The 26,259-nt window shown below is 45.2% G+C and overlaps 1 protein-coding gene across 1 annotated transcript in view; it reads right to left on the reverse strand.

The window, feature by feature from the left end:
* ulk4 (unc-51 like kinase 4) overlaps positions 1 to 26,259 on the reverse strand; it is a 133,942-nt gene that overhangs the window by 20,528 nt on the left and 87,155 nt on the right. The window contains exons 31-32 of the mRNA XM_055911151.1: positions 19,292 to 19,340; positions 11,534 to 11,639 (exon numbers count right to left, since the gene is read on the reverse strand). Of these exons, the coding sequence (XP_055767126.1) occupies positions 11,534 to 11,639; positions 19,292 to 19,340 (155 nt within the window). The remainder of the gene's footprint in view (positions 1 to 11,533; positions 11,640 to 19,291; positions 19,341 to 26,259) is intronic.

The following is a 26,259-nucleotide window of genomic DNA, read 5'->3' on the forward strand; positions in this document are numbered from 1 at the left end:
TCAATAAGGGATCATAGCTTTCACCTGGTCAGTCTGTCATGGAAAGACATTCAGTGTATTAAAACACAACAAGCAGACTGGCTGTTGTGCTGCTACTCTACTTCGTCGTGCTTGGCTCCGCACGGCACTACACAGCACTCCCAGGGGTCCCTTATCTCCACACTGGCCAATTAGAAAACTCATCTCATCCACTCACCGGCTGTCTCTCTCTCACACACACAACCGGCCCTGCCGCGTTCGTCCACTCTCCCTCAGTCTCTCGGTCTCTCTCTCTCTCTTAAAAGAAGCCAATTATACCAGTTTTCCCCTGCCTGCGTTTTCGTGAGCCTGATCTGGAGTGGGCCACTAGCACAGCCAGAGACGGAGACAGAGAGAGGAGAGCTGCTAGAGATAGCTCTAATTACCAGGGTTATATTTAGTGCTGGGTCAACACATTCCTCAAAAAAGGACCTGATTGGTGCATAATGATGCTGACTTCATAAAGTCACTCGCAAGTGACCCCCCTGTAATGAGAAGGGTAAAGGAGGAAAGAGAGGAAGTCGCCCCCTATTTTGAAGGACGAACGTCGAGCCCCGGAGTGGAAGTGGTATTCCTATTGGTTGACAGGGGGAGGTGGGGGGCGGGGAGCGGGGCTTTTGTTGACAGACTGAGGGGTTTCCTCTTTCCTGTTCTGCTAGGTAGCAATTACAGCCAGGGACCTGAAAGCTTTCTGACACTCACACCTATAATTCACAGGGCCCCAGCCCCGCGCTCCAGCATGATGCAACATGCAGACAAAATACAGTTACTGACACAAACAGAGGTACGAACCGTTTGACACACCTGCAAAACTCCACCACACCACAGAGTTGACTCTCCCGTAGCTAACAGCTAACCCATTTCCATAGCATTCTGAATACATTCTCCCCTGAGCAGGTGGTACATGTTGTGCTGCTCCACAGTAATATAATGAGTAACCATTCAACATTGTCACTATGCAGCAGAAGCATTCAGTCAGTATAAGTGGAGCCAAAACAAAGGTTCATTCTGTACTGATAATCCTCCCACTCACCTAATAAATTAAAAGCTCACACACTGCCATCTTCCTCTTCCTCTATTTTACTGTACCCATGTATAGCAACGTGTGTTTATTGAATAATCTACATATCCATGATTAAGTAGAAGATGAAGTATCCATGATTAAGTAGCATCATCTGTTAGCAGCATCTCTCTGCCAGTCTACACTCGGCTCCATCATATCCTCACATGGTCTCTCCTATCATTGCTATGCAGATGACACTCAACTACTCTTCTCCTTCCCCCCCGTCTGACACCCAGGTGGCGGCACGCATCTCTACATGCCTGGCAGACATCTTAGCTTGGATGTCAGCCCAACACCTCAAGCTTAACCTTGACAAGACTGTGCTGCTCTTCCTCCCGGGGAAGGCCTGCCCGCTCCAATACCTCTCCATCACGGTTGACATCTCCACGGTGTCACCCTCCCAGAGTGCAAAGAACCTTGGAGTGACCCTGGAAAACACCCTGTTGTTTTCTGCTATCATTAAAGCAGTGACTTGCGAGGCGGCGCTGGTGAGCAGCAACATGTGAAGACGCGTTTTCTCGGTGCTCCTGTCCAGGGCTGTAAGAGGTGCGTAACTGGCTGCAGGGAAGTCAGGCGCTGGAGAGCAGACATAGGTAACAACCGTAGCAGTTTATTTAGGCAAAACAAACTGCACCCAGAAACAACAAAATACGGGTTAAAATAACCTGTCGCAAACCAGTTAGAAATGCACAAACACTTTACAACAGACAATTCCACACACAGACATGGGGGGAACAGAGGGTTATATACACGTCACGTAATGAGGGAATGTAAACCAGGTGTGTGGGAAAACAAGACAAAATAAATGGAAAATAAAAGGTGGATCGGTGATGGCTAGAAGACCGGTGACGTCAACTGCCGAACGACGCCCGAACAAGGAGAGGAACCGACTTCGGCGGAAGTCGTGACAAGGGCGAACAATTTACTATTAATATTTCACGAACACCTCCCCTACCGTGTTAATTTAGTAACATTTTATTAGGAGTCAAACCTGATTTTTTTTCTTTACATTTTTGTCCTTTTCATCGTGAAATGTCGAAACAACAATGGCCACGAGTCACAAAAGAGTAGGCCTCTACTAAAGCATCGAGCTCAGCGGACACTGACACGGACTCTGACCCCCCCGACCAAGCCAAGGTAATGGAGGATATCACTAAGTCTGAACAGACTGTGCTGGCTCAGGTGGAGTCACTATCCACTGACCTATCTGCACAAATAGCCACCCTCGCCACCGAGGTCAACACAAAGATCGACTCCGTTAAAGAAGACTTGGCAAAACAGGACACCCGTCTGAATAGCCTGGAGGGCGACGCAAATACTTACTCTGACAAAGTGGTGACACTGGAAGAGCAAGTCATCCGGCTATCATCAGATGTCGTCAAACTTACTTCCAAGGTCGAGGACCTCGAGAGCAGACAGCGCCGGGGGAACGGTCACATTTTCGGCATGAGAGAGGGACTCGAGACCGTAGGCGGATTGCGGCCTACCCTGTTCATAGCTAAACTGCTTCAGGAAATACTAGGCCTCGATTACGCCCCTACCCATGACCGTGAACACAGAAGCTTACAATCCGCACCGAAGAATGGGGAGCCGCCCAGACCCATCATAGCCAAATTCCACTACTTTCAAGAGAAAGAGGATGTCCTCCGGCTCCTATCACCCATGACAGCCAGAAGATCCGCGTTTACACAAACTACACGGCGGCAGTCATGAAGAACAGGTCGGCCTTCAACAAGATGAGGGGGCTCCTACATTGCTTTCGGGACACCAAGTTTGGCATTCTCTACCCAGAGGTGCTGAAGATCACTACTCCCTCCGGCGAGCAGAAGACATTCATGAACCCAACCTACATCAACAGGAGGACAGGTGGCATATGACTAACTAGCCATTTTAGTCTTGTACTCTGCCCCTGACCTTACACAAGGACCAACTAGTGAACTCATCTCTTGATTAGAATCGTGCCTCCACCCTGTTGCCAAAAAGGACAATTATTCTTCCAGTAACTTAATGTTATGAACAATGATGGTATGTATATGGTGACATGTTCTGACAAGGACAATGTAGTTTGAAAAGTATTTTATTTACAGTACATGGCACAATTGGCTTTTACCAACTAGCTGCGGCTGGAGGCCTCGGTGCTCGGTGGCGCGATACTAATTAGCCTAGTCACTACATAAGTTTAGCCACTAAGGTATGTCTATTTCCATGACTTAATAGGATACCCTACCAGTATACTGTGAGCATGTTTAATACCTAACGTTACACGTTTGTACTCCCAAAAGGATCACGTGTATTATTCTTTACTATTAGACTGGTTGGCCCTCTTGGTGCTTAGTGGCTGCTGGCACGGGCAGGTTGTACAGCCAAGCGAACCCTGCAGGTATTAATTACCAAGCGTTAGCCAGAAATGTGTCTGTCTTCTGGCTTATTAGCATGTTCAATCGAGGGTTACATTTATACAATTGTTGAATTATACTGTGTTTTATTGATTTTAAGGCATCCCGAGTGGATGGGGTTGGCCTCGGGGGGGGGGGGTCAGCAGCAGAACATATACCTCCTTCAAATATGCATATTGCATAAGAAAGATACATTAGAGAACTGAGGTGATTCGCTCCAGAATCCCTTCCCTATGTGTAAACTACATTATGCTGGCTCTGGATAGAGCTCTACTGAGGTTCACTTTAACATGGTAGTATCGATAAAACCTTATCTAAGGGCAAATCATTTCATACACAGAGTATGACAACAGCACACTAAACGCTTATTGGAGCCATCTCAACTCATTCTAGATGTGGACAACAGATATAGAGACTGCTACACCAAATTGGAATTTGACAAGCTTTCCACTAAACAAATGGAGCAGCTTCTGTTTAAGTCTAGGCAGGCATTTTATGAACAAGGAGAGAAAGCTGGCAAGTTGTTATCTCACCAGCTTCAACAATCCGCTGCTAACAGCACCAGACCTGAAATCTGTGTTGCAGCTGATTTAACTTCTACCAATCCCAAAGACATCAACAACCAATTTAAGCAACTCTACTCTGCGCTTTACTCGTCAGAGAACTTCCTGACACATCTCGTATACATGCATTTCTAGACACCCCCTGTCTCAATTCTGATGAACAAACTAACATGGGATGCCTAAATAAGTGATGAGGAAGCTACTCTGGCAATCCAGTCCACGCAGAGCGGTAAAGCTCCTGGGCCTGATGGCTTCCCTATTGAATTTTATAAACCTCCTCAAAACTATCCCTTATCCTCAGCTCAATGTACAATGACATCCTTTCTAATCAGAAACTGCCCCAAACACTTACCCAAGCGACTATTTTAGCTTTGCTTAAAAAGGACAAGAATCCCCTAGACTGTGGCTCATACCACCCTATAAGCCTCTTGTGCTGTGATTATAAAATTCTCACTAAGGTATTGCCGTTTAGAGACAGTGACTCTGCCCAAACCGGATTTATCTCAGGTAGGCAATCTTTCTATATTATGCGCCAGCTATTTAACGTTCTCTATTCTGTCCACTCGACAGCCAGAGGTCGTCATCTCTCCTGATGATAAGGCTTTCAACCGGGTTGAGTGGGAATATCTATTTACAGTACAGAGAGATTTGGGTTTTGGCCCGTCATTCCTTTCCTGGATTAAGATTCCCAGTGGCTTCTGTTCGCACCAACAATGTTACCTCCAACTACTTCCCTCTCCACAGGGGTGCCAGGCAGGGTTGTTGTTTATCCCCTTTCCTATTTGATATGGCTAGTGAGCCTCTTGCTATCGGCCTGCGTGCGGAGGAGAGGATTAAGGGAATATTAAGGGACGACATAACTCACAAGGTGTCCTTATATGCAGACAATCTTCTTTTATACATCTCTAACCCTGTGGAGCCTATACCCTATCTCTTGGACATGCTACAAGGTTTTGGACATTATCTGGCTAAAAGTTAAACCTAACAAGTCTGCTCCTCCCCAATAATCAGTTAGCAGAAGGATTTGGGTATGCCAATTTCCCGTTTAAGGTGGAACATCAGGTCTTTACTTATTTGGGATTAAAGGTCACACACTCATTAAAGGCTCTGTTGAAACAACTTCAAAACACTCCTGGAGCGCACTAAGCAGGATTTCATAAGGTGGTCGTCTCTTCCCATTTCATTAGCAGGTCGGAAGAATTCTGTTAACATGACTGTACCACCTTTGTTTTTGTACTTATTACAAATTATTCCCATTTTTCTGCCAAAGTTGATGTTCAAACAACTGGACAGCTGCATTTCCAACTTCATTTGGAATAAGTCAAATCCACAAATGAGAAAGGTATATCTAGAGCAGGGGTGTCAAAGTCAAATGGACGGAGGGCCAAATAAAAAATTTAGCTACAAGCCGAGGGCCGGACTGTTCGAATGTTCATTGAAAAAAATTTAAATGACGCATATAGTCTAGTGAACCTAATTGAACCTACTGAAAACCTAACAAATATATTCCAATATGATCAGATAAATAAAGCAATATTTTCTTATGGCTCTGTCAGTAATCTTTAATTTTCAACAGACACAAAAGACAAATTTCCTTTATATAAAAATCCCCATAACATGAACATTAAATGAAAGAAACCGGTATTCAAGGCACCATCAGTAGCCTATATTTTCTATTTTAGCAAAAGTGGGCTAAATTTACTTCAAAGAAAAAAACAATAATAGCAATTTTCTATCATCCACTCAACTGAAATATTTTTAAAATATAATTGGATTGAAATACAATAAAATAAAGTGCAAAAATCTATTAATCAAAAACAACACTTTGTTTAAGGAGAAGTAACATGCAGTGAAAACAAATATTAAACTTTAACTTTTAAACTTGAACTGAGTAAAAACTCTAAATATGTGATTGCACAGTAATGTTCACTTGTTTGAGGTTGAGGGTGATACTTGGTGGTGTCCCATCTTTTCCACAAGTTCATCAATGTTCGGGGTAAGGCTCTGAGCTGAGGAAATCCTCAGAATTGAGTGGAGGTGTTCAGCAGTAAGTCGACTTCTGTGTGATGTTTTGTTCAGGTTCATCAAAGAAAACAGTTGTTCACACAGGTATGTGCTGCCAAACATAGACAACGTTTGAGCAGCCTGGATGCGCAGCTGGGGCATTGTGTCGGGGAGGAAACGGGCGAACTCCGCAGCACCCACTGCCGCATATTTTGCCCTCAGTGCATCATTGCATTGGAGGTCAATCAACTCCATTTGGAGGTTTGGTGGTGAGCTTTCCACGTCAACAGCAAATGGGTTACCGAGCAGTTCCAACCTGCTTTTTTGTGCTTCAAAGTCAGCAAATCGGCGTCGAAAGTCAGCGGCAAGCATACCTATTTTATCAGCCAACTGTGCGCTCGGGAACGCACTGGTAGAGAGCTTCTCTTTCATGGTCTGGCAGCTGGGAAAGTGGCTCAAATTTTCTTTCCGCATCTGCGTCTCCCACAGAGTCAGTTTGGTTTTAAATGCCTTCACTGTACTGTACATATCAGAGATGACATGATCCCGACCCTGCAGCTGCAAGTTCATTGCATTCAGATGACTCGTAATGTCACACAGAAAAGCCATTTCACACAGAAACATTTCGTCTCGGAGTTGTGTTGTGTCTTTCCCTTTGCTGTCCAAGAACAGACAAATCTCCTCACGAAGCTCGAAACATCTTTGAAGCACCTTTCCCTGGCTTAGCCATCGCACCTCTGTGTGATAAGGCAAATCACCATGCTCCGTTTCTAACTCCGTCAGAAATGCCTTGAACTGGCGGTGATTCAAACCTTTGGCTCTGATAAAGTTAACTGTGCGCGTGATGATGCTCATTACATGCTCCATTTTCAAGGCTTTACCGCACAACGCTTCCTGGTGTATGATACAATGATAAGCTGTCAGCTCACCTGTCGCGTTTTCCTCTTGCATCTTTTCCCGTATCTTCGCCACCAGTCCGCTCCTGTGTCCACACATCGCAGGTGCTCCGTCGGTTGTCAAACCCACGAGTTTTTCCCAAGGCAGCTCCATCTCATTTACACATCTTGACACCTCTTCATACAAATCATGCCCCGTAGTTGTGCCATGCATAGGACGTAAAGCCAAAAACTCCTCTGTCACGCTTAGGCTGGAGTCCACTCCGCGGATGAAAATTGACAACTGGGCAATGTCAGAAATGTCGGTGCTCTCATCCACAGCCAAGGAATATGCAATGAAATCTTTTCCCTTTTTCACAAGCTGCTCTTTTAGATTGATGGACAACTGGTCTACTCTCTCGGCAATGGTGTTTCTGCTCAGACTCACATTTAAAAAGAGTTGCCTTTTTTCTGGGCAAACTTCGTCACAAACTTTAATCATGCAGTTTTTGATGAAATCCCCCTCCGTAAATGGCCGGGCTGATTTAGCGATCTCTTCTGCCAAAATAAAACTGGCCTTGACAGCAGCCTGGCCTTGTGATTTGGCTTTTTTGAACAGAGCCTGTCGAGATTTGAGGCCTCGTTTTAATTCCTCTGCCTTTTGTAGCCTTTGTTCCATGTCCATATTCTTGTTTTTGTCCGCGTGTTTCGTTTCATAATGTCGTCTCAGATTATACTCTTTCAGTACCGCCACACTTTCTCCACACAGAAGACACACAGGTTTTCCAGCTACCTCCGTGAACATATACTCCGACTCCCACCTTGTTTGAAACCCCCGGTTCTCAGTGTCCACCTTCCGTTTTGCCATTTTTGATGGGTATCTGAAAGTTAATTTTACTGTGATGCTGACGACTGCTGTGCCAATAAATATTGAAATGAAGCAGCCTACTGCTCGGTGCGTCACCGTTGCATTGTGGGAAATGTAGTATTGGTGCGTGTAAAAGATCTGCGGGCTGCCGGCTTGCTGCGGTCTGCGGGCCGGTTCTAATAATAAATCAAGATCATCCCAGGGGCCGTAAAAAACCTTCTCGCGGGCCGGATGTGGCCCGCGGGCCTTGACTCTGACATATGTGATCTAGAGAGACCTAAGCCCGCAGGCGGACTGGGCCTTCCCAATTTTTTACACAACTACTGGTCAGCAAATATATATAAAATGTGTTTATTGGGTTTCTACATTTGAAAATAAGGATGGTAAAACTTGCGTCATCATGGAGTTACAGTCAAGCCTGCCAACTTCTCCTGTTTCGCTCCTGTGCTCCCCAATGCCCATGAACCTTGGCACCCATGTTTTCAATCCCATTGTCAAGAAATTCCTTAAAATCTGCTCCCAATTCCGTAATCACTTTAGCCTTAAACAAGTAAGTTGCTTCTCACCATTAACATCTAATCATCTCTTCCCAGCATCACAGATTGACACGGCATTCCAGTTCTGGCATAGGAATGGTCTGGTGTTTTTTTTGTGACCTATTTCTTGACAACACATTAGTCTCATTCGATACTGATAATAATATACTGACAATCTTTGAGTGGCGTCTGGGACCTCATTTTTTGGGGCATTCTCACATACAGTACCTGTCAAAGGTTTTTCACACACCTACTCAATCAAGGGTTTTTCTTTATTCAAACATTTTTTTACATTGTAGAATAATAGTGAAGACATCAAAACTATGAAATAACACAAGTAATCCAAATCTATTTTATATTTGAGATTCTTCATAGTAGCCACCCTTTGCCTTGATGACAGCTTTGAACACTCTTGGCATTCTCTCAACCAGCTTCATGAGGTAGTCATCTGGAATGCTTTTCAATTATCAGGTGTGCCTTGTTAAAAGTTCATTTGTGGAATTTCTTTCCTTCTTAATGCATTTGAGCCAATCAGTTGTGTTGTGACAAGGTAGGGTTGGTATACAGAGGATAGCCTTATTTGGTAAAAGACCAAGTCCATATTATGGCAAGAACAGCTCAAATAAGCAAAGAGAAATGACAGTCCATCATTACTTTAAGACATGAAGGTCAGTCAATACAAAACATTTCAAGAACTTTTGATGTTTCTTCAAATGCAGTCACAAAAACCATCAAGCGCTATGATGAAACTGGTTCTCATGAGGACCGCCACAGGAAAGGAAGACTCAGAGTTACCTCTGATGCAGAGGATAAGTTTGTTAGAATTACCAGCCTCAGAAATTGCAGGCCAAATAAATGCTTCACAGAGTTCAAGTAACAGACACATCACAACATCAACTGTTCAGGGGAGAATGCGTGAATTAAGCCTTCATGGTGGAATTGCTGCAAAGAAACCACTACTAAAATACACCAATAAGAAGAAGAGACTTGCTTGGGCCAAGAAACACGAGCAATGGACATTGGACCGGTGGAAATCTGTCCTTTGGTCTGATGAGTCCACATTTGGAGGTGTGATGGTGTGGGGGTGCTTTGCTGGTTACACTGTCTGTGATTTATTTAGAATTCAAGGCACACTTAACCAGCATGACTACCACAGCATTCTGCAGCGATACGCCATCCCACCTGGTTTGCGCTTAGTGAGACTATCATTTGTTTTTCAAGGTACCCCTGCCTTCTCCTAGGAGGCACATTTCATTAGTCCTGCTTTCTGCAAGGTACCCTTGCCTTCTCCTAGGAGGAGCATTTCATTAGTCCTGCTTTCTGCAAGGTACCCTTGCCTTCTCCTAGGAGGAGCATTTCATTAGTCCTGCTATCTGCAAGGTGCCCCTGCCTTCTCCTAGGAGGAGCATTTCATTAGTCCTGCTTTCTGCAAGGTGCCCCTGCCTTCTCCTAGGAGGCACATTTCATTAGTCCTGCTATCTGCAAGGTGCCCCTGCCTTCTCCTAGGAGGCACATTTCATTAGTCCTGCTATCTGCAAGGTGCCCCTGCCTTCTCCTAGGAGGAACATTTCATTAGTCCTGCTATCTGCAAGGTGCCCCTGCCTTCTCCTAGGAGGAGCATTTCATTAGTCCTGCTTTCTGCAAGGTGCCCCTGCCTTCTCCTAGAAGGAGCATTTCATTAGTCCTGCTATCTGCAAGGCGCCCCTGCCTTCTCCTAGGAGGAGCATTTCATTAGTCCTGCTATCTGCAAGGTGCCCCTGCCTTCTCCTAGGAGGAGCATTTCATTAGTCCTGCTATCTGCAAGGTGCCCCTGCCTTCTCCTAGGAGGAGCATTTCATTAGTCCTGCTATCTGCAAGGTGCCCCTGCCTTCTCCTAGAAGGAGCATTTCATTAGTCCTGCTATCTGCAAGGTGCCCCTGCCTTCTCCTAGGAGGTGCATGTTGAATGTGAAGTCTGGCTGTGAATCTATGACTCCCCCCTGAGATGCAAAACCAGTGGACAGGACAGGCTCTCTCAGCTCCATGCCGCTCGGCGGTGGGAGAGAGATACCGTGTGGCGCTAGCGGGCTAACTGTGCCGACTAGCTAATGAGAACTGTCAACACAGTACAGCCATAGCAAAATGAATCTATTATTCAATAATTGAGTGTTATGGAGCGCCTGGTTTTTGCAGCGTGCAGCCAGCTGGGCATTGAAAAGCGATGGCAGAGAAAGAAAACATGCCAAGGCAGGAGAGCCGAGCGGAGCGGGTAAAGGAGGCAGACAAATGGCTGCTCGGCAGCTGGGCTGATTCTATCAGATGAGTGCTGAGTGTAGAGCTAGAAAAGGAGAGAGAGAGGCAGATGGGTGGGTGCGGGCCATCTGTGGACAGACAGGGAGGAGATGAACTGATAGGAGTACCACAACAGGACACACAGCCCAGCCTGCTGATGGATAGAGTGGAGGAAGAAGAGGAGAGGCTTTCATTCCTCCTTCCTCAGCTGCTGCTGGGAGACCAAAAGCCTGCATGCTACGCTAACACAAAACACACACACACACACACACACACACACACACACACACACACACACACACACACACACACACACACACACACACACACACACACACACACACACACACACACACACACACACACACACACACACACACACACACACACCACACACACACACACCACACACGGCTTAAGGCACCACAGGATCCCAATGTAATAAGCGTTCTGAGCCGAAGGTAAAGGGGTGGCGTTGCTGGCATGGAAACACACTCCAGTAACTGAGAACACAGGAGAGGAATCAACACAGGCTGTTTTGTACCTGTGCATGATTGTCTTTGCCAATGATGGAGAAACTGTTGGGTGTTGTATTACACACAGTACTGCACTAACCCATCAAAGACATGTGTTTATGTCAGTCACCGTACCTTGCTGATAGAGCGGTTGAAGGTCTGAGTCCTTACTTTACATTTACATTTTAGTCATTTAGTAGATGCTCTTATCCAGAGAGACTTACAGTAGTGAGTGCATACATTTTCATACTGGTCCCCTGTGGGAATTGAACCCACAACCCTGGCGTTGCGAGCACCATGTTCTACCAACTAAGTCACACGGAACCACATGGGACGTGTGCACGGTGTTCTTTGTAAATGGGGCGGAAACTCTTAGGCCTAGATACAGTACAATGCATTGATTTGTGTGAGGCAGTGCACCGTACCTTGTTGGTAGAAGGGTTGTAGGTCCACGTCTTTCTGTCCAGTCAGGTTGCTGAGGAGAGCCATGGCCTTCTGCATGGTTCCACCCAGGATATTGTCCTGGTGCTCCTGGAGAGAACAAAACATGGAATAAGCACACAGGAGAAATGAATAGGGGGCGAGGGAAAGAAAGGGCAAAAACCCATGGAAGCACACAGTTTTTCAGGGCAATCCTCAAATATTGAGAGCCTTAGGGATGGATTTGAGCAAATCTGCCTTAGCAATGCTTCTGCAGTACTCTTGTTTTCACAACTAATGTCCCATGCACCCACAGTACTTGTCTTATTCTGAAAACTGAAGCACACAGTAGATAACATTCTGCATTTGTATTGACTACATTATCATCTGCTGCTTACATTATCCCTTTCTCCTTCACAGGGTCTAGATACACCTATGTGTGCCATCATAAGGGCCGAGATCTGATGATGACTGAAGAAATAGCTGAGTTTGAATGAAGAATAGTCATTAGCATCTTAACTTTTGAGAGGGGAAGCATCTTCAGGACCTGGCTGAGGGCTAGATGAAGGACAGCAGAGGAGCAGGGGAGCTTGGGGAGAGGGAGGAGGGAGATGGGGGAGCTTGGGGAGAGGGAGGAGGGAGATGGAGGAGGTAGAGGTTACTTTGGGATGTGGGGGAGGATGAGCCTTGGTGAAGGGTGTGTAATTATCTGGTGAGCAGGGTGCAGGGGATGAGCCTTGGTGAAGGTTGTGTAATTATCTGGTGAGCAGGGGATGAGCCTTGGTGAAGGTTGTGTAATTATCTGGTGAGCAGGGTGCAGGGGATGAGCCTTGGTGAAGGGTGTGTAATTATCTGGTGAGCAGGGTGCAGGGGATGAGCCTTGGTGAAGGTTGTGTAATTATCTGGTGAGCAGGGTGCAGGGGATGAGCCTTGGTGAAGGGTGTGTAATTATCTGGTGAACAGGGTACAGGGGATGAGCCTTGGTGAAGGGTGTGTAATTATCTGGTGAGCAGGGAATGAGCCTTGGTGAAGGTTGTGTAATTATCTGGTGAGCAGGGTACAGGGAATGAGCCTTGGTGAAGGTTGTGTAATTATCTGGTGAGCAGGGTGCAGGGAATGAGCCTTGGTGAAGGTTGTGTAATTATCTGGTGAGCAGGGTACAGTGGATGAACCTCGGTGAAGGTTGTGTAATTATCTGGTGAACAGGGTGCAGGGGATGAGCCTTGGTGAAGGGTGTGTAATTATCTGGTGAGCAGGGTGCAGAGGATGAGCCTCGGTGAAGGTTGTGTAATTATCTGGTGAGCAGGGTGCAGGGGATGAGCCTTGGTGAAGGGTGTGTAATTATCTGGTGAACAGGGTGCAGGGGATGAGCCTTGGTGAAGGGTGTGTAATTATCTGGTGAGCAGGGTACAGGGGATGAGCCTCGGTGAAGGGTGTGTAATTATCTGGTGAGCAGGGTGCAGAGGATGAGCCTCGGTGAAGGTTGTGTAATTATCTGGTGAGCAGGGTGCAGAGGATGAGCCTCGGTGAAGGTTGTGTAATTATCTGGTGAGCAGGGTGCAGGGGATGAGCCTTGGTGAAGGGTGTGTAATTATCTGGTGAACAGGGTGCAGGGGATGAGCCTCGGTGAAGGTTGTGTAATTATCTGGTGAGCAGGGTGCAGGGGATGAGCCTTGGTGAAGGGTGTGTAATTATCTGGTGAACAGGGTGCAGGGGATGAGCCTTGGTGAAGGTTGTGTAATTATCTGGTGAGCAGGGTACAGGGGATGAGCCTTGGTGAAGGGTGTGTAATTATCTGGTGAGCAGGGTGCAGGGGATGAGCCTTGGTGAAGGGTGTGTAATTATCTGGTGAGCAGGGTGCAGAGGATGAGCCTCGGTGAAGGGTGTGTAATTATCTGGTGAGCAGGGTACAGGGGATTAGGAACATAATAAGTAGGTAGGCAATGAAGGCCTGAGCTAGGATGTCTGGAGCTGTAGATCTAGGCCTGAGTAAACACACACACAATGCAGCCATAATTAGGGCCCAGACGATGTTTGTTCAAGGGGCTTCCACAGTTTACAGGCTGACAGGAAGGCAGAGAGGCAAGCACAGAGTTGGGCCAGTAGCTCAGGGATTCTCCTCAGTCTCCTGGATAAATTAGCCATGGAATCTCAAGGCCCAGAACCATCACTTTTCCACCTGATTTCTCTGCTAGGCCACTTGAGAAGAGCAGGGGTCATGCAGATATCAACAGCCCTTAATGAAGAGATACATGTGTGGGCCTAGACCTAAACCCTGATGGGCTCAAATGATTGACTCACTAATTCCTATAAACTGTTTGTTTAACACAAAGGCTGGTTTGATTTGATAGTGATGAATAGGGAGACACATGGAGGAGAAACGTATATGGATGTATGGCTGCGTCATTTCTGACAGATGACAGAGTTGAATCCAAAAGCAGGAGATAGAAACATACTGAAAAAATAAGGACGGAAAGAAAAACTACTTTTTAATCACCTCCCGAAAAAGCATGTCCTCATTTCTGTATCTTATCAGATGTGTAATGGAATTGTGCTGTCTGCCTGCAGCTTGACTTGATATCCCATCATCTATAATGCTAACTTCAGATCTCATCATCACAATCCCAAACATACCATTGACCTCTGGCCTCACACAGTCTGAACCAACAATCCCTTCAGGTCTCAACTCAACGTATGTCTCTCAGTGTTGGTTTACATGGAACTAGACTGGAGCCTCACTATCACAGGCCCAATCACAGAACCTCAAACTCCTATGTAGCTGCTTGGCTGCCTCTTCTGAACAAACTTCAATCGTGTGTGTGTGTGTGTGTGTGTGTGTGTGTGTGTGTGTGTGTGTGTGTGTGTGTGTGTGTGTGTGTGTGTGTGTGTGTGTGTGTGTGTGTGTGTGTGTGTGTGTGTGTGTGTGTGTGTCTTTGCGAGGGGATAAGCAGTCAATGAATTTCTGTTGATTGCAAGGAAAATGGATTAAAAAAGGATTCTTCGTCTTCAGTATGTCCCACAGTGTAAAACAAGCTCTGAAAAGCAACTTTGCAGTACAACAAAAGGCAGTGTTTATGTCTGCTATTTGATTTTCTTTCAAGCTGTAATTTGGTCTCCAGATCAATATTTGTCGCAATGCAGACTTTTCTTCTCTGCTGTTGTTAATGAGAATGGCAGAGGGGAGGACAACTATTCTCCTAATACCAGCAACAGCAATCAGAGCTCGCTGTATAAACCTCTGATTCTATTAGATTCTCCTTTCTCTCTTAGAGCTCACAAACTCAGAGTCCACCGACTGTACATTCCTACCTACCTCCCCCCACACACAGGCAAAATGGATTTTCTTCCAATTAGATTTACACTGTCAGATGACATGAAATTGAATATGGGGCAGAGGCACGACAATCAGGGGAAGGGAGAGATAAAGCCATCCTGCAACAGTGAGGGGGTCCACGCCACCGAACATCTGTGTTCATTTACTTCTATGCCAACATTAACCTTTAAAACAAAGCTGTTCAAATAGAGACAATTGAGGAGTCTCAAGCATTCTCCTTAACACAATCAATCATGATCATCAGTAAAAGACCATGATGCATTGCAGCAGCCACAACAAACTAGGCGTGAGCTTCAGTCTCCAGACATTAGATTCAGGATAGCAGGGAAGGAAGGCTAGAGCCTAGCAGTGTTACTTGGGGCTCTTGTTGTAACCAGAGTCAAGCTCCCTAAACACTTGCTTAAGGATCAGTCTGCTGATGTTGGACCAAACTCAATCAATGCCACTGTCAATCCCCACTGGCTTCCTCGCCACACTCATTAGTGATGTGCATTACGGCTCCGTCCGCGGACCACTTTCATGCCGTCTCTGGCCCAAATCAATGTCAGTCCGTGAAACTGCTGAACTGGCCTTAAAAGTAAATAAGTAGACAGCCATTACTACTGCAGTCTGCACTAACTGTGTCGCGAAAAGGCAATTTGATACGATCCCGACCTAACCCGCATATCAGCTTCCATTGGATTGGAGAAGGCAAGCCAAGTTCAGAGTAAAGTTAAAAGGTATGGTATGCATCCCAAAAGTGCACCCTGTTCCCTATGTAGTGCACTACTTTTGACCAGGGCCCATAGGTCAAAAGTAGTGCACCATATGGGGAATAGGCTTCCATTTGGTACACTCACTACACACACATGGTGACTACAGTCAAGTGAGAGTGAGAAGAGCTGATTTAATCCTGTCACTATGTATCTGTAAAGCCTGTAATGGACTGGCCATAGTGTATGTCCTGTAGGTGTAAGAACTAGGCATTATATGAATTGTGAACCCTCCAGCGGTGGAGAGGAGAGGAGGATTACAGTGTGTGATAGAGTCCAGACTGGGTCTATATTGGATAGAGCAGTGGTTAAGTGGTTGACCTGCATGACACTGATCGGCTGGTAATGCACACTAAATGGCTCTCCTTCCTGTATGGCTGCGTATGTAACACTGCATTGTATAGTGTTAAACTGTGTGGATGGAGGCTTTTCTAACGCATTCCAGAACTTATTCGTTGAATCACAAATTCAGAACATTAGGTCCTCCAAATGTAATGATGACATGCATGTGAGAAAGTCTACATACGTCCTAGTTGGTACTATCATGGTTAGGCCTGGCCTATACCTCCAAAATATAGAAGAAGAGACCCGTGGAAAGCAACACAACAATACCTCCAAAACATAGAAGAAGAGACCTGTGGAAAGCAACACAACAATACCTCCAAAACATAGAAGAAGAGACCCGTGGAAAGCAACACAACTATACCTCCAAAACATAGAAGAAGAGACCCGTGGAAAGCAACACAACTACACCTCCAAAACATAGAAGAGACTCGTGGAAAGCAACACAGCTATACCTCCAAAACATAGAAGAAGAGACCCGTGGAAAGCAACACAACTACACCTCCAAAACATAGAAGAGACCCGTGGAAAGCAACACAACTATACCTCCAAAACATAGAAGAGACCTGTGGAAAGCAACACAGCTATACCTCCAAAACATAGAAGAAGAGACCCGTGGAAAGCAACACAACTACACCTCCAAAACATAGAAGAAGAGACCTGTGGAAAGCAACACAACAATACCTCCAAAACATAGAAGAAGAGACCCGTGGAAAGCAACACAGCTATACCTCCAAAACATAGAAGAAGAGACCCGTGGAAAGCAACACAACAATACCTCCAAAACATAGAAGAAGAGACCTGTGGAAAGCAACACAACAATACCTCCAAAACATAGAAGAAGAGACCCGTGGAAAGCAACACAGCTATACCTCCAAAACATAGAAGAAGAGACCCGTGGAAAGCAACACAACAATACCTCCAAAACATAGAAGAAGAGACCTGTGGAAAGCAACACAACAATACCTCCAAAACATAGAAGAAGAGACCCGTGGAAAGCAACACAACTATACCTCCAAAACATAGAAGAAGAGACCCGTGGAAAGCAACACAACTACACCTCCAAAACATAGAAGAGACTCGTGGAAAGCAACACAGCTATACCTCCAAAACATAGAAGAAGAGACCCGTGGAAAGCAACACAACTACACCTCCAAAACATAGAAGAGACCCGTGGAAAGCAACACAACTATACCTCCAAAACATAGAAGAGACCTGTGGAAAGCAACACAGCTATACCTCCAAAACATAGAAGAAGAGACCCGTGGAAAGCAACACAACTACACCTCCAAAACATAGAAGAGACCCGTGGAAAGCAACACAACTACACCTCCAAAACATAGAAGAGACCTGTGGAAAGCAACACAGCTATACCTCCAAAACATAGAAGAAGAGACCCGTGGAAAGCAACACAGCTATACCTCCAAAACATAGAAGAAGAGACCCGTGGAAAGCAACACAACTACACCTCCAAAACATAGAAGAGACCCGTGGAAAGCAACACAACTATACCTCCAAAACATAGAAGAGACCTGTGGAAAGCAACACAGCTATACCTCCAAAACATAGAAGAAGAGACCCGTGGAAAGCAACACAACTACACCTCCAAAACATAGAAGAGACCCGTGGAAAGCAACACAACTATACCTCCAAAACATAGAAGAAGAGACCCGTGGAAAGCAACACAACTACACCTCCAAAACATAGAAGAAGAGACCCGTGGAAAGCAACACAATAATACCTCCAAAACATAGAAGAAGAGACCCGTGGAAAGCAACACAACTATACCTCCAAAACATAGAAGAAAATACCCGTGGAAAGCAACACAGCTACACCTCCAAAACATAGAAGAGACCTGTGGAAAGCAACACAATAATACCTCCAAAACATAGAAGAGACCTGTTGAAAGCAACACAGCTATACCTCCAAAACATAGAAGAAGAGACCCGTAGAAAGCAACACAATAATACCTCCAAAACATAGAAGAGACCCATGGAAAGCAACACAACTATACCTCCAAAACATAGAAGAAAATACCCGTGGAAAGCAACACAGCTACACCTCCAAAACATAGAAGAAGAGACCCGTAGAAAGCAACACAATAATACCTCCAAAACATAGAAGAGACCCATGGAAAGCAACACAACTATACCTCCAAAACATAGAAGAAGAGACCTGTGGAAAGCAACACAATAATACCTCCAAAACATAGAAGAAGAGACCCGTGGAAAGCAACACAACTATACCTCCAAAACATAGAAGAAGAGACCCGTGGAAAGCAACACAGCTACACCTCCAAAACATAGAAGAAGAGACCCGTGGAAAGCAACACAATAATACCTCCAAAACATAGAAGAGACCCATGGAAAGCAACACAACTATACCTCCAAAACATAGAAGAAGAGACCCGTGGAAAGCAACACAACACGTGAAGACAATCAACCTAACAGCTAACTGATTCCGTCTGTGTGATGTTTCTCAAAGTGTTCTTACATGCAGTGGCAACTTGTCTGAGAAGTCACCCAAGCGATAAGTTCATTAAAGAGTGCAGAGCAGTTACTGGCGGATTGAGGTCAAGGGGGAATTGGCTGTTTACTGGAAATAAGCGTTCTGGTCTGATGAATATGTAACCTGTTGTAGGAGCTGGTGGACGACGACCACTTCATATTCTCACTCCATTAAGCACAGCCCCTCAAAAGGCTGTTCCGCTCCCTCCGCCACTCAATTACACAACGTACTGTGATGGGTCACCACCGCACAGCACACTCATTTGCATAATAAATCAATAAAGAACCCTGGCAAACGAGCGCTGCTGGTGCAAAACGGGCTCAGCCTGAAATGACAGAGAGAGAGAGAGAAGTAGGCAGGCGGTGGGATGGGGGTGGGGTGGATGGGAGGCGTTTTTACGAGCTAAAATGTCTGGCCCAGCAGAATTCCCCCACATAACAGCCTTTGAATTATGTTCCAATAGCCCAAAGTCTTCTCCACCCAATGGGACGCATATATTTTCATGACAGAGGATAAAAAAGCGAGGTGGGGGAGGAGGAAGCAAGGTGGTTTGTAATATGGCTTTCATCCTAACATTCCTTTCCACTAGTTTCCACCTCAGGCCGTCTAAAAGACGGAAAGAGACACAGACTTAGAGTAGAGTGGAGGTGGGAATTTGACAAACCACTTATATTTTTAGGAGATAGCTTTTTTCTTGAGCCTGGAAATGAAAAGTCGGGCAGGAAACACAAGTGATAAATAAAACCGCACACCAAAGCAGTTTCCTGGAACACAAGATTTTAGTATAGAGAAAAAAAGCAGCATTTTAAGTGGGGCTCTTAACTTACCGCCATGACTTGAAAGACAACAGGTAGGATCCTGCTGTCTCTGACCAGGCTGTGGAGGGAGAGAGAGAGAGAGGAGAGGGAGAAAGAGAGATAGAAAGATGGAGAGAGAGGGGGAGAAGAGAGAGAGACAAAGAGAGAGAAAGAGAGTGAGAGAAACACAGAGGCAGGTTTAGGTACCTTCATAGCACAGAGAGACGTTTCATCTTCATTAGGGTCCATGCATTGCCTTTGAATCTGAGGCCTACTGAATGTATGTGAGTATTTCAGTGTGTGTTTGTGTGTGTGCGTGAAGGCAACGCAGCGTGCCTCGCCTCTAAGATCAGTCATGTGAGAAAAGGACCTCTGACTAATCTTCTGCGGGGAGAAAGGAGCCTTCTGACACCTCGGCACCCAGGAGTAATGTACATCTTTATTGAAAATGACTCTCCACAGCTCCCTTATTGATTAAGTCTTTTGATTCACAACCAATTACAGCTTGTGTGTAGAGGTGCTCAAAGGAAGAAAACATTGTGGCAGGCAGGCTAGACACATTTAAACAAGACTAGAGGTCACCCATAGAAAACGTATTAGAGGGAGTTTTTACATAACAATGATGTATTGCACGGCTGGGAAACATTTCTTTCCCAGTTTTCCGTATATGGTGTCCTCAGTCCTCCAAAGAGAATTCCATCAAATGTTTCTAAAGTAGTGTAGCTTATGTGAGGCAGCTAAGCCATTGTGCAGAACACCAGATAAGAGTAAATAGCACTGCCGCTAGGAGTAAATCTCCCAATAAAGTGCAGAGGGACAACACAAGCCTGTGATTAACCAGAGAGACATCCTCTTGAGGTTGAAAGTCACATAGAAGTCAGCAGGAAACCTGAACATACTGAGAAAGGAGAAAACTAGAACATGAAATACAGATGACAACACACATCTTCTTTCATACTAACTACACAATATCAAGTTTGTTGTAGGGGCCTACATTAGTTTGCCTACAGATGTAGGATTTTAATTTGACCTAAATTGTCACAGCAAAATAATATTGCAGGAACAGGATTTTAACGTTAATCTATAATGTTGCTTGATTGGTGGTTAGGTTATTAGGCTACATGAAAAGTGCAATACTGTTAATATAACCGTATGTTAGTGTGGGCTTTCAGTGAATGTATGTAAATCCCGAAGCGCATCTGCATTTCCTGTGGTGCAGGAACATTTCTGTAACAAAAGAGTGATCAAATTAAGATGCTACACCTGTATATATGCAGTGTACTATATAACAGACATACTTATATGAGATACAAACTGTCCCCCCATCCATATCTCCACTTATCTGTACCACCTTCCCTCTCTCCTCCACTCTTCCCTCTCTCCTTCCACTCTCCCCTCTCTCCTTCCACTCTCCCCTATCTCCTTCCACTCTCCCCTCTCCTTCTACACTCACCCTCCACTCTCCCCTCTCACACTCCACTCTCCCCTCTCACACTCCATTCTTCCCTCTCTCCTTCCACCCTCCACTCTCTCCTCTCTCCCTCCACTCTCTCCTCTCTCCCTCCACTCTTCCCTCTCTCCCTCCACTCTTCCCTCTCTCCCTCCACTCTTCCCTCTCTCCCTCCACCCTTGCCTCTCTCCCTCCACCCTTGCCTCTCTCCCTCCACTCTTGCCTCTCTCCCTCCACTCNCCTCTCTCCCTCCACTCTTCCCTCTCTCCCTCCACCTCCCTCTCTCCCTCCACCTTCCCTCTCTCCCTCCACCCTTGCCTCTCTCCCTCCACCCTTGCCTCTCTCCCTCCACTCTTGCCTCTCTCCCTCCACTCTTGCCTCTCTCCCTCCACTCTTGCCTCTCTCCCTCCAGCCTCTCCTCTCTCCCTCCACCCTCTCCTCTCTCGCCCCACCCTCTCCTCTCTCCCTCCACCCTCTCCTCTCTCCCTCCACCCTCTCCTCTCTCCCTCCACCCTCTCTTCCTCCACTCTTCCCTCTCTCCCTCCACTCTTCCCTCTCTCCCTCCACTCTTGCCTCTCTCCCTCCACTCTTGCCTCTCTCTCTCCCTCCACTCCACCCTCTCTCCCTCCACTCTTCCCTCTCTCCCTCCACTCTTCCCTCTCTCCCTCCACTCTTCCCTCTCTCCCTCCACTCTTCCCTCTCTCCCTCCACTCTTGCCTCTCTCCCTCCACTCTTCCCTGACCTCCCTCCACTCTTCCCTGACCTCCTCCATTATTGTAGTTCAGAAACAACCCTCTCCCATCGATCTCCGTGTGAACCTGAGTGATGACACGTCATTAACATTAAATTGTGCTCATAAAACAAAACAGGAACAAATATGGAGAGTTAAAGGTGAGCAGAGGACCTGGGTCGTAATTCCACTTTACTCCCAGAGAGTAAACTAGACAGAGGTGTAACCAGAACTGATGAATGGCCAAGCTTTATCTCCCTGACGGGGTGACAGAGGAGTGTAAATAGCCAGGCTTCTTCTCCAAGCCTCCCAGATTGCTGAGCCTGTATCCCAAAGTGCACCCTATATAGCACTATATAGGAGATAGGGTGCCAATTGGGACGCATCTACATTGAACTGAAGGCATCCTGTGTGCGAAGTGACATTAAATTATAGCCCAACTTAGGCTACATCGGGGGCCCAGCCAACGAAAAGCCTTTCCCTGTGTCGTGATGACTTACATAGCTTTCAGCCATTAAATCAGAGAAATGGAGGGATATTTCTTGAGACAAATCATGTCCATCTGTAGGGTGGTAGTGTCTCACCCCCAGCCTGCATGGTTAGCATTCCCAGTTCCACATCATTCTAAAAATCGATAGCACCCTGCATCACTGTCACGTTAAGAGAAACTGAAGTACCAAAATCAGTTCCTGTCAAGGCAGCCAGTAATACTGATACAGGCCTGTTGAAGACTTATTATAGAGAAGGAAGAACTGAACTGAAACCATATCAACAGCAGTGGACACTATCTGGGTCAAAGTCATGGCTCTCTAAACACTATCCTACATAAGTTTTGGGCTAATGACAACTAATGCATCACACAGTATGCGTGTACAGTACACCTCATTTCTCAACTTTAATACATCTCTGTGCCATACAGAATCTACAGACTGTCCTTAACGTTAGGGGATAAAAACTCTCCTTTTCATGTAGACGCAGATTGCGTGGATGAAGTGGCATTTGCCCAGCCAGGCTGGAGTGGCTATAGGGCAAAATAATAAGATACGCTCTGCACACATTCTCCACGGCTGCAGACAACCTTCTGATCTTATTTACAATCTGATGAAGTTCAGAGTGTGCCTGAGTACAGCTCTGATTCAACCTGTCACGCTTCCTTAATAATGGCACAATGTGTGGATGACATTTAACACAGTCTGTCTGCTATCACAGATCCTCCGGCAGCTGCCTGGCTGGGATGTGGATTTTTATATTAAAAAGCCCTTTTTTTTCTCCCCTCTCTCTCAAAACGAACATCCGATGGTTTTGTTGTTTTGTCACTACCGTTATGCTGAGTATTTAAAGACAGAATCCTTAGATACTACATACATTAAAATGTAAATCAATGATATGTCCCCATTGATTCTTGAAGAATATAACTCATAAATGCCTCATGTGCTTAGTTCAACTGTCCTACCCCATCAGAACCCAAAATAAGCTTAATTTACCCCAATGTTAACAATGCAAATGTTAATAACGACTGTATAGCCTCAAAACATGGTTAAATCTATAATTCTGATATCATGGATGGTCAGTCCTTGCATCCATAGCTCTGTCTATGAATTTGAGTGTGGTTATATTTCTCCAGGACCATCTCTAAGCTTTTTCCCAAAACAGCTTTGTTTCGCTTTGTTATTGTTTCAATTAAGGATTCTAGCTTTAAGATTAGGTACAGACAGTGCCTTCAGAAAGTATTCTTACCCCTTGACTTATTCCACATGTTGTTGTGTTACAGCCTGAATTCAAAATGGATTAAAGGGATAATCCAACCCAAACCACTAATTCATATTGATTAAGCGTTAAATAACACTCATATTTGAATATATTTTTTTGGAACAAGTTGAAATAATTTGGTCATTATAACAAGGTTGGTAGAAACATGTGAAAATAGTTTTTGGAAATCTGTTGCAGCTCAAGTCTACTACAAAACCCTCAATGCAATGCTCTCTCTCTCTGGGCTGGCTGGCCAGCTAGCTAGCTAGCTAGCTAGCTCGACAGTCATTTGGGTGGGGCGTTTCTCCATTCATTGCCCAGTGGGATTCCTATCTCCTCCTTTCTGTAATATCTCTGCTTCCCACAGACACACAGGGGGCATTGCGACATGGTACTTGAAGTTGAATAATTTGCTACACTGTTTAGATTGGGTACATCTAAGCAAAATCTCTACTTTGTCATGAGTATATAGATGGATGTATGTGTTCTATATGCTGATTTGGCAATCTGGAGAGCAGGTCATTGTTTTAAAGGCGTTATGAAATCTGATAGCGTGTTAACCCTTATGACGAGAATGATGTAGTGAAGACGCATTTCTACACGATTTCCTAAGACGGACCTTTTAGAAGTTAAATCACGGAGATATCTGTTATTTTACCCAGCGATAGAACATAGGCTTTCACCAAATTGACAGGAGTTTCATGATTTTATTTCTGGGGGCGGATTATTCCTTTAAATATATATTTTTTTTTTCACCTATCTACACAATACCCCATATTGACAAAGTGAAAACATGTTTTTTGAAATGTTTGCAAATGTATTGTAAATGAAATACAGAAACATCTCATTTACATAAGTATTCACACCCCTTTGCTATGACACTCCAAACTGAGCTCAGGTGCATCCAATTTCCTTTGATCATCCTTGAGATGCCACTACAACTTGATTGGAGTCCACCTGTGGCCAATTCAATTGTTTGGCCATGATTTAGAAAGAAACACAACTGTCTATACAAGGTCCTACAGTTGACAGTGCAGAAACTATACCAAGGATACTATACTGTACCTTTCCGAGATAGAATTGTGATGAGGCATATATCTGGGGAAGAGTATAAAACAAGTTCTAGAGTGTTAAGTTTCCAAGAGCACAGTGTTCTCCATCATTGAGAAATGTAAAAAAAATATTTAAAAAATGGAACTACCCAGACCCTGCCTAGAGCTGGCCATCTGACCAAACTGAGCAACAGGGCAATGAGGACCTTGATCAGGGAGGTGACCAAGAACCCAATGACCACTCTGACAGAACAACAGAGTTCCTTGGCTGAGATGGGAGAACGTGCCAGAAGGACAACAGTCTCTATAGCACTTCACCAATCTGGGCTTTATGGGAGAGTGGCTTCAGAAGCCACTCCTAAGAAAAAGGCACATGACAGCACACCTGGAGTTTGCAAAAAGGCACATGACTCATAAAGACAAAATATTCTATGGTCTGATGAGACAAAAATGTAACTCTTTTGCCTGAATGCAAAATGATATGTCTGGAGAAAACCATGCACATTTCATCACTGTCTAACACCATCCCTACCGTGAAGCATGGTGGCAGCATCATGCTATGAGGATGCTTTTCAGCGGCAGGGACTGGGAGACTGGTAAGGACAGAGGGAACAAAATACAGGCAAATCCTTGATGAGAACCCACTTCAGAGTGCAAAAGATCTTAGACTGGGTGCGAAGATGTACGTTCCAACAGGACCCCAAGAATACAGCCAAAGCAACACTGGAATGGCTTCAGAACTATAATGTGAAAGTCCTTGAGTGGCCCAGCCAAAGCCCAGACTTGATTTCCATTGAAAATCTGTGGAAAAACTTGAAGATTGCTGGTCACCGCAACTCCCCATCTAACTTAACAAATCTTGAGAAAATCTGCAACGAAGAATTAAACTGTAATCGCCACCAAAGGTGCTTCTACAAAGTATTGACTCAGGGGTGAGAATACTTATGTAAATTAGATATCTGTATTTTATTTGCCATAAATTTGCTAAAATGTCTAAAAACATGTTAATTTAGATTTGAGATTTTTAACCTTTATTTAACTAGGCAAGTCAGTTAAGAACAAATTCTGGCTTTGCACTTTGTGTTGTGTTCGTTGATGGAATGAAGAGACCAAGGTGCAGCGTAACGTTCTGCAGGCTAAACGAACGTAACGTTCTGCAGGCTACCCAGTAACTATACAAAATCAAGATCCCACAATCTAAGGTGGGAAAAAGGGCTGCCTAAGTATGATCCCCAATCAGAGACAACGATAAACAGCTGCCTCTGATTGGGAACCATACTAGGCCAACAAAGAAATAGAAACATAGATTTGCCCACCCAAGTCACACCCTGACCTAACCTAATAGAGAATAAAAAAGGCTCTCTAAGGTCAGGGGGTGACACTTTGTAATTATGGGGTATTGTGATACAGCCGGAATTTAAAATGTAACACAAAATGTGGGAGAAGTCAAGAGGTATGAATACTTTCTGAAGGCACTGTATATAGTGATGTAATCATTTAAAGTTTGAAAGGTGGAGTATACAGTAATAGTGTACATTCGTGCCAGTAAAACATCTTCCAACCTCACTCTGGAAACATTGAGAGGCCATCTCTATCCTTTACTGTGCACTGTTCCCATCCACTTTGCTACACATGGCTCCCCTGACTGTCAGAGAGTGTGACACAGACAGTCCTGCAGGTCATCTCTGCTGCCTGTCAGAGGGAGAAGCTGAGGCTGAATGAACAGAGCTGCTGCCTGCCACTGAGCCATGTCAAACCAACACAGCTCAAGCCCAGTCAGCTCTTCAGACCGGCCAGTGACACTGATAGTACGAGGTAACACTCCCATTCCTCCTTTACACACCAGCTGTCAGAGCTGATTACACACACACGAACGCACACACAAACACACACAAACACACACACGAACACACCCACGAACACACCCAGTCAGGGATGAGGTTTTGCTCTATTCCTCTGACCGCACACAACTCTGCTGTCCACTCCAATCAGCAGAGAGGAGCAGAGGTCTCCATGC

This window comes from Salvelinus fontinalis, unplaced genomic scaffold (assembly GCF_029448725.1).
Source record: "Salvelinus fontinalis isolate EN_2023a unplaced genomic scaffold, ASM2944872v1 scaffold_0052, whole genome shotgun sequence".
NCBI classification, from domain to species: Eukaryota; Metazoa; Chordata; class Actinopteri; order Salmoniformes; family Salmonidae; genus Salvelinus; species Salvelinus fontinalis.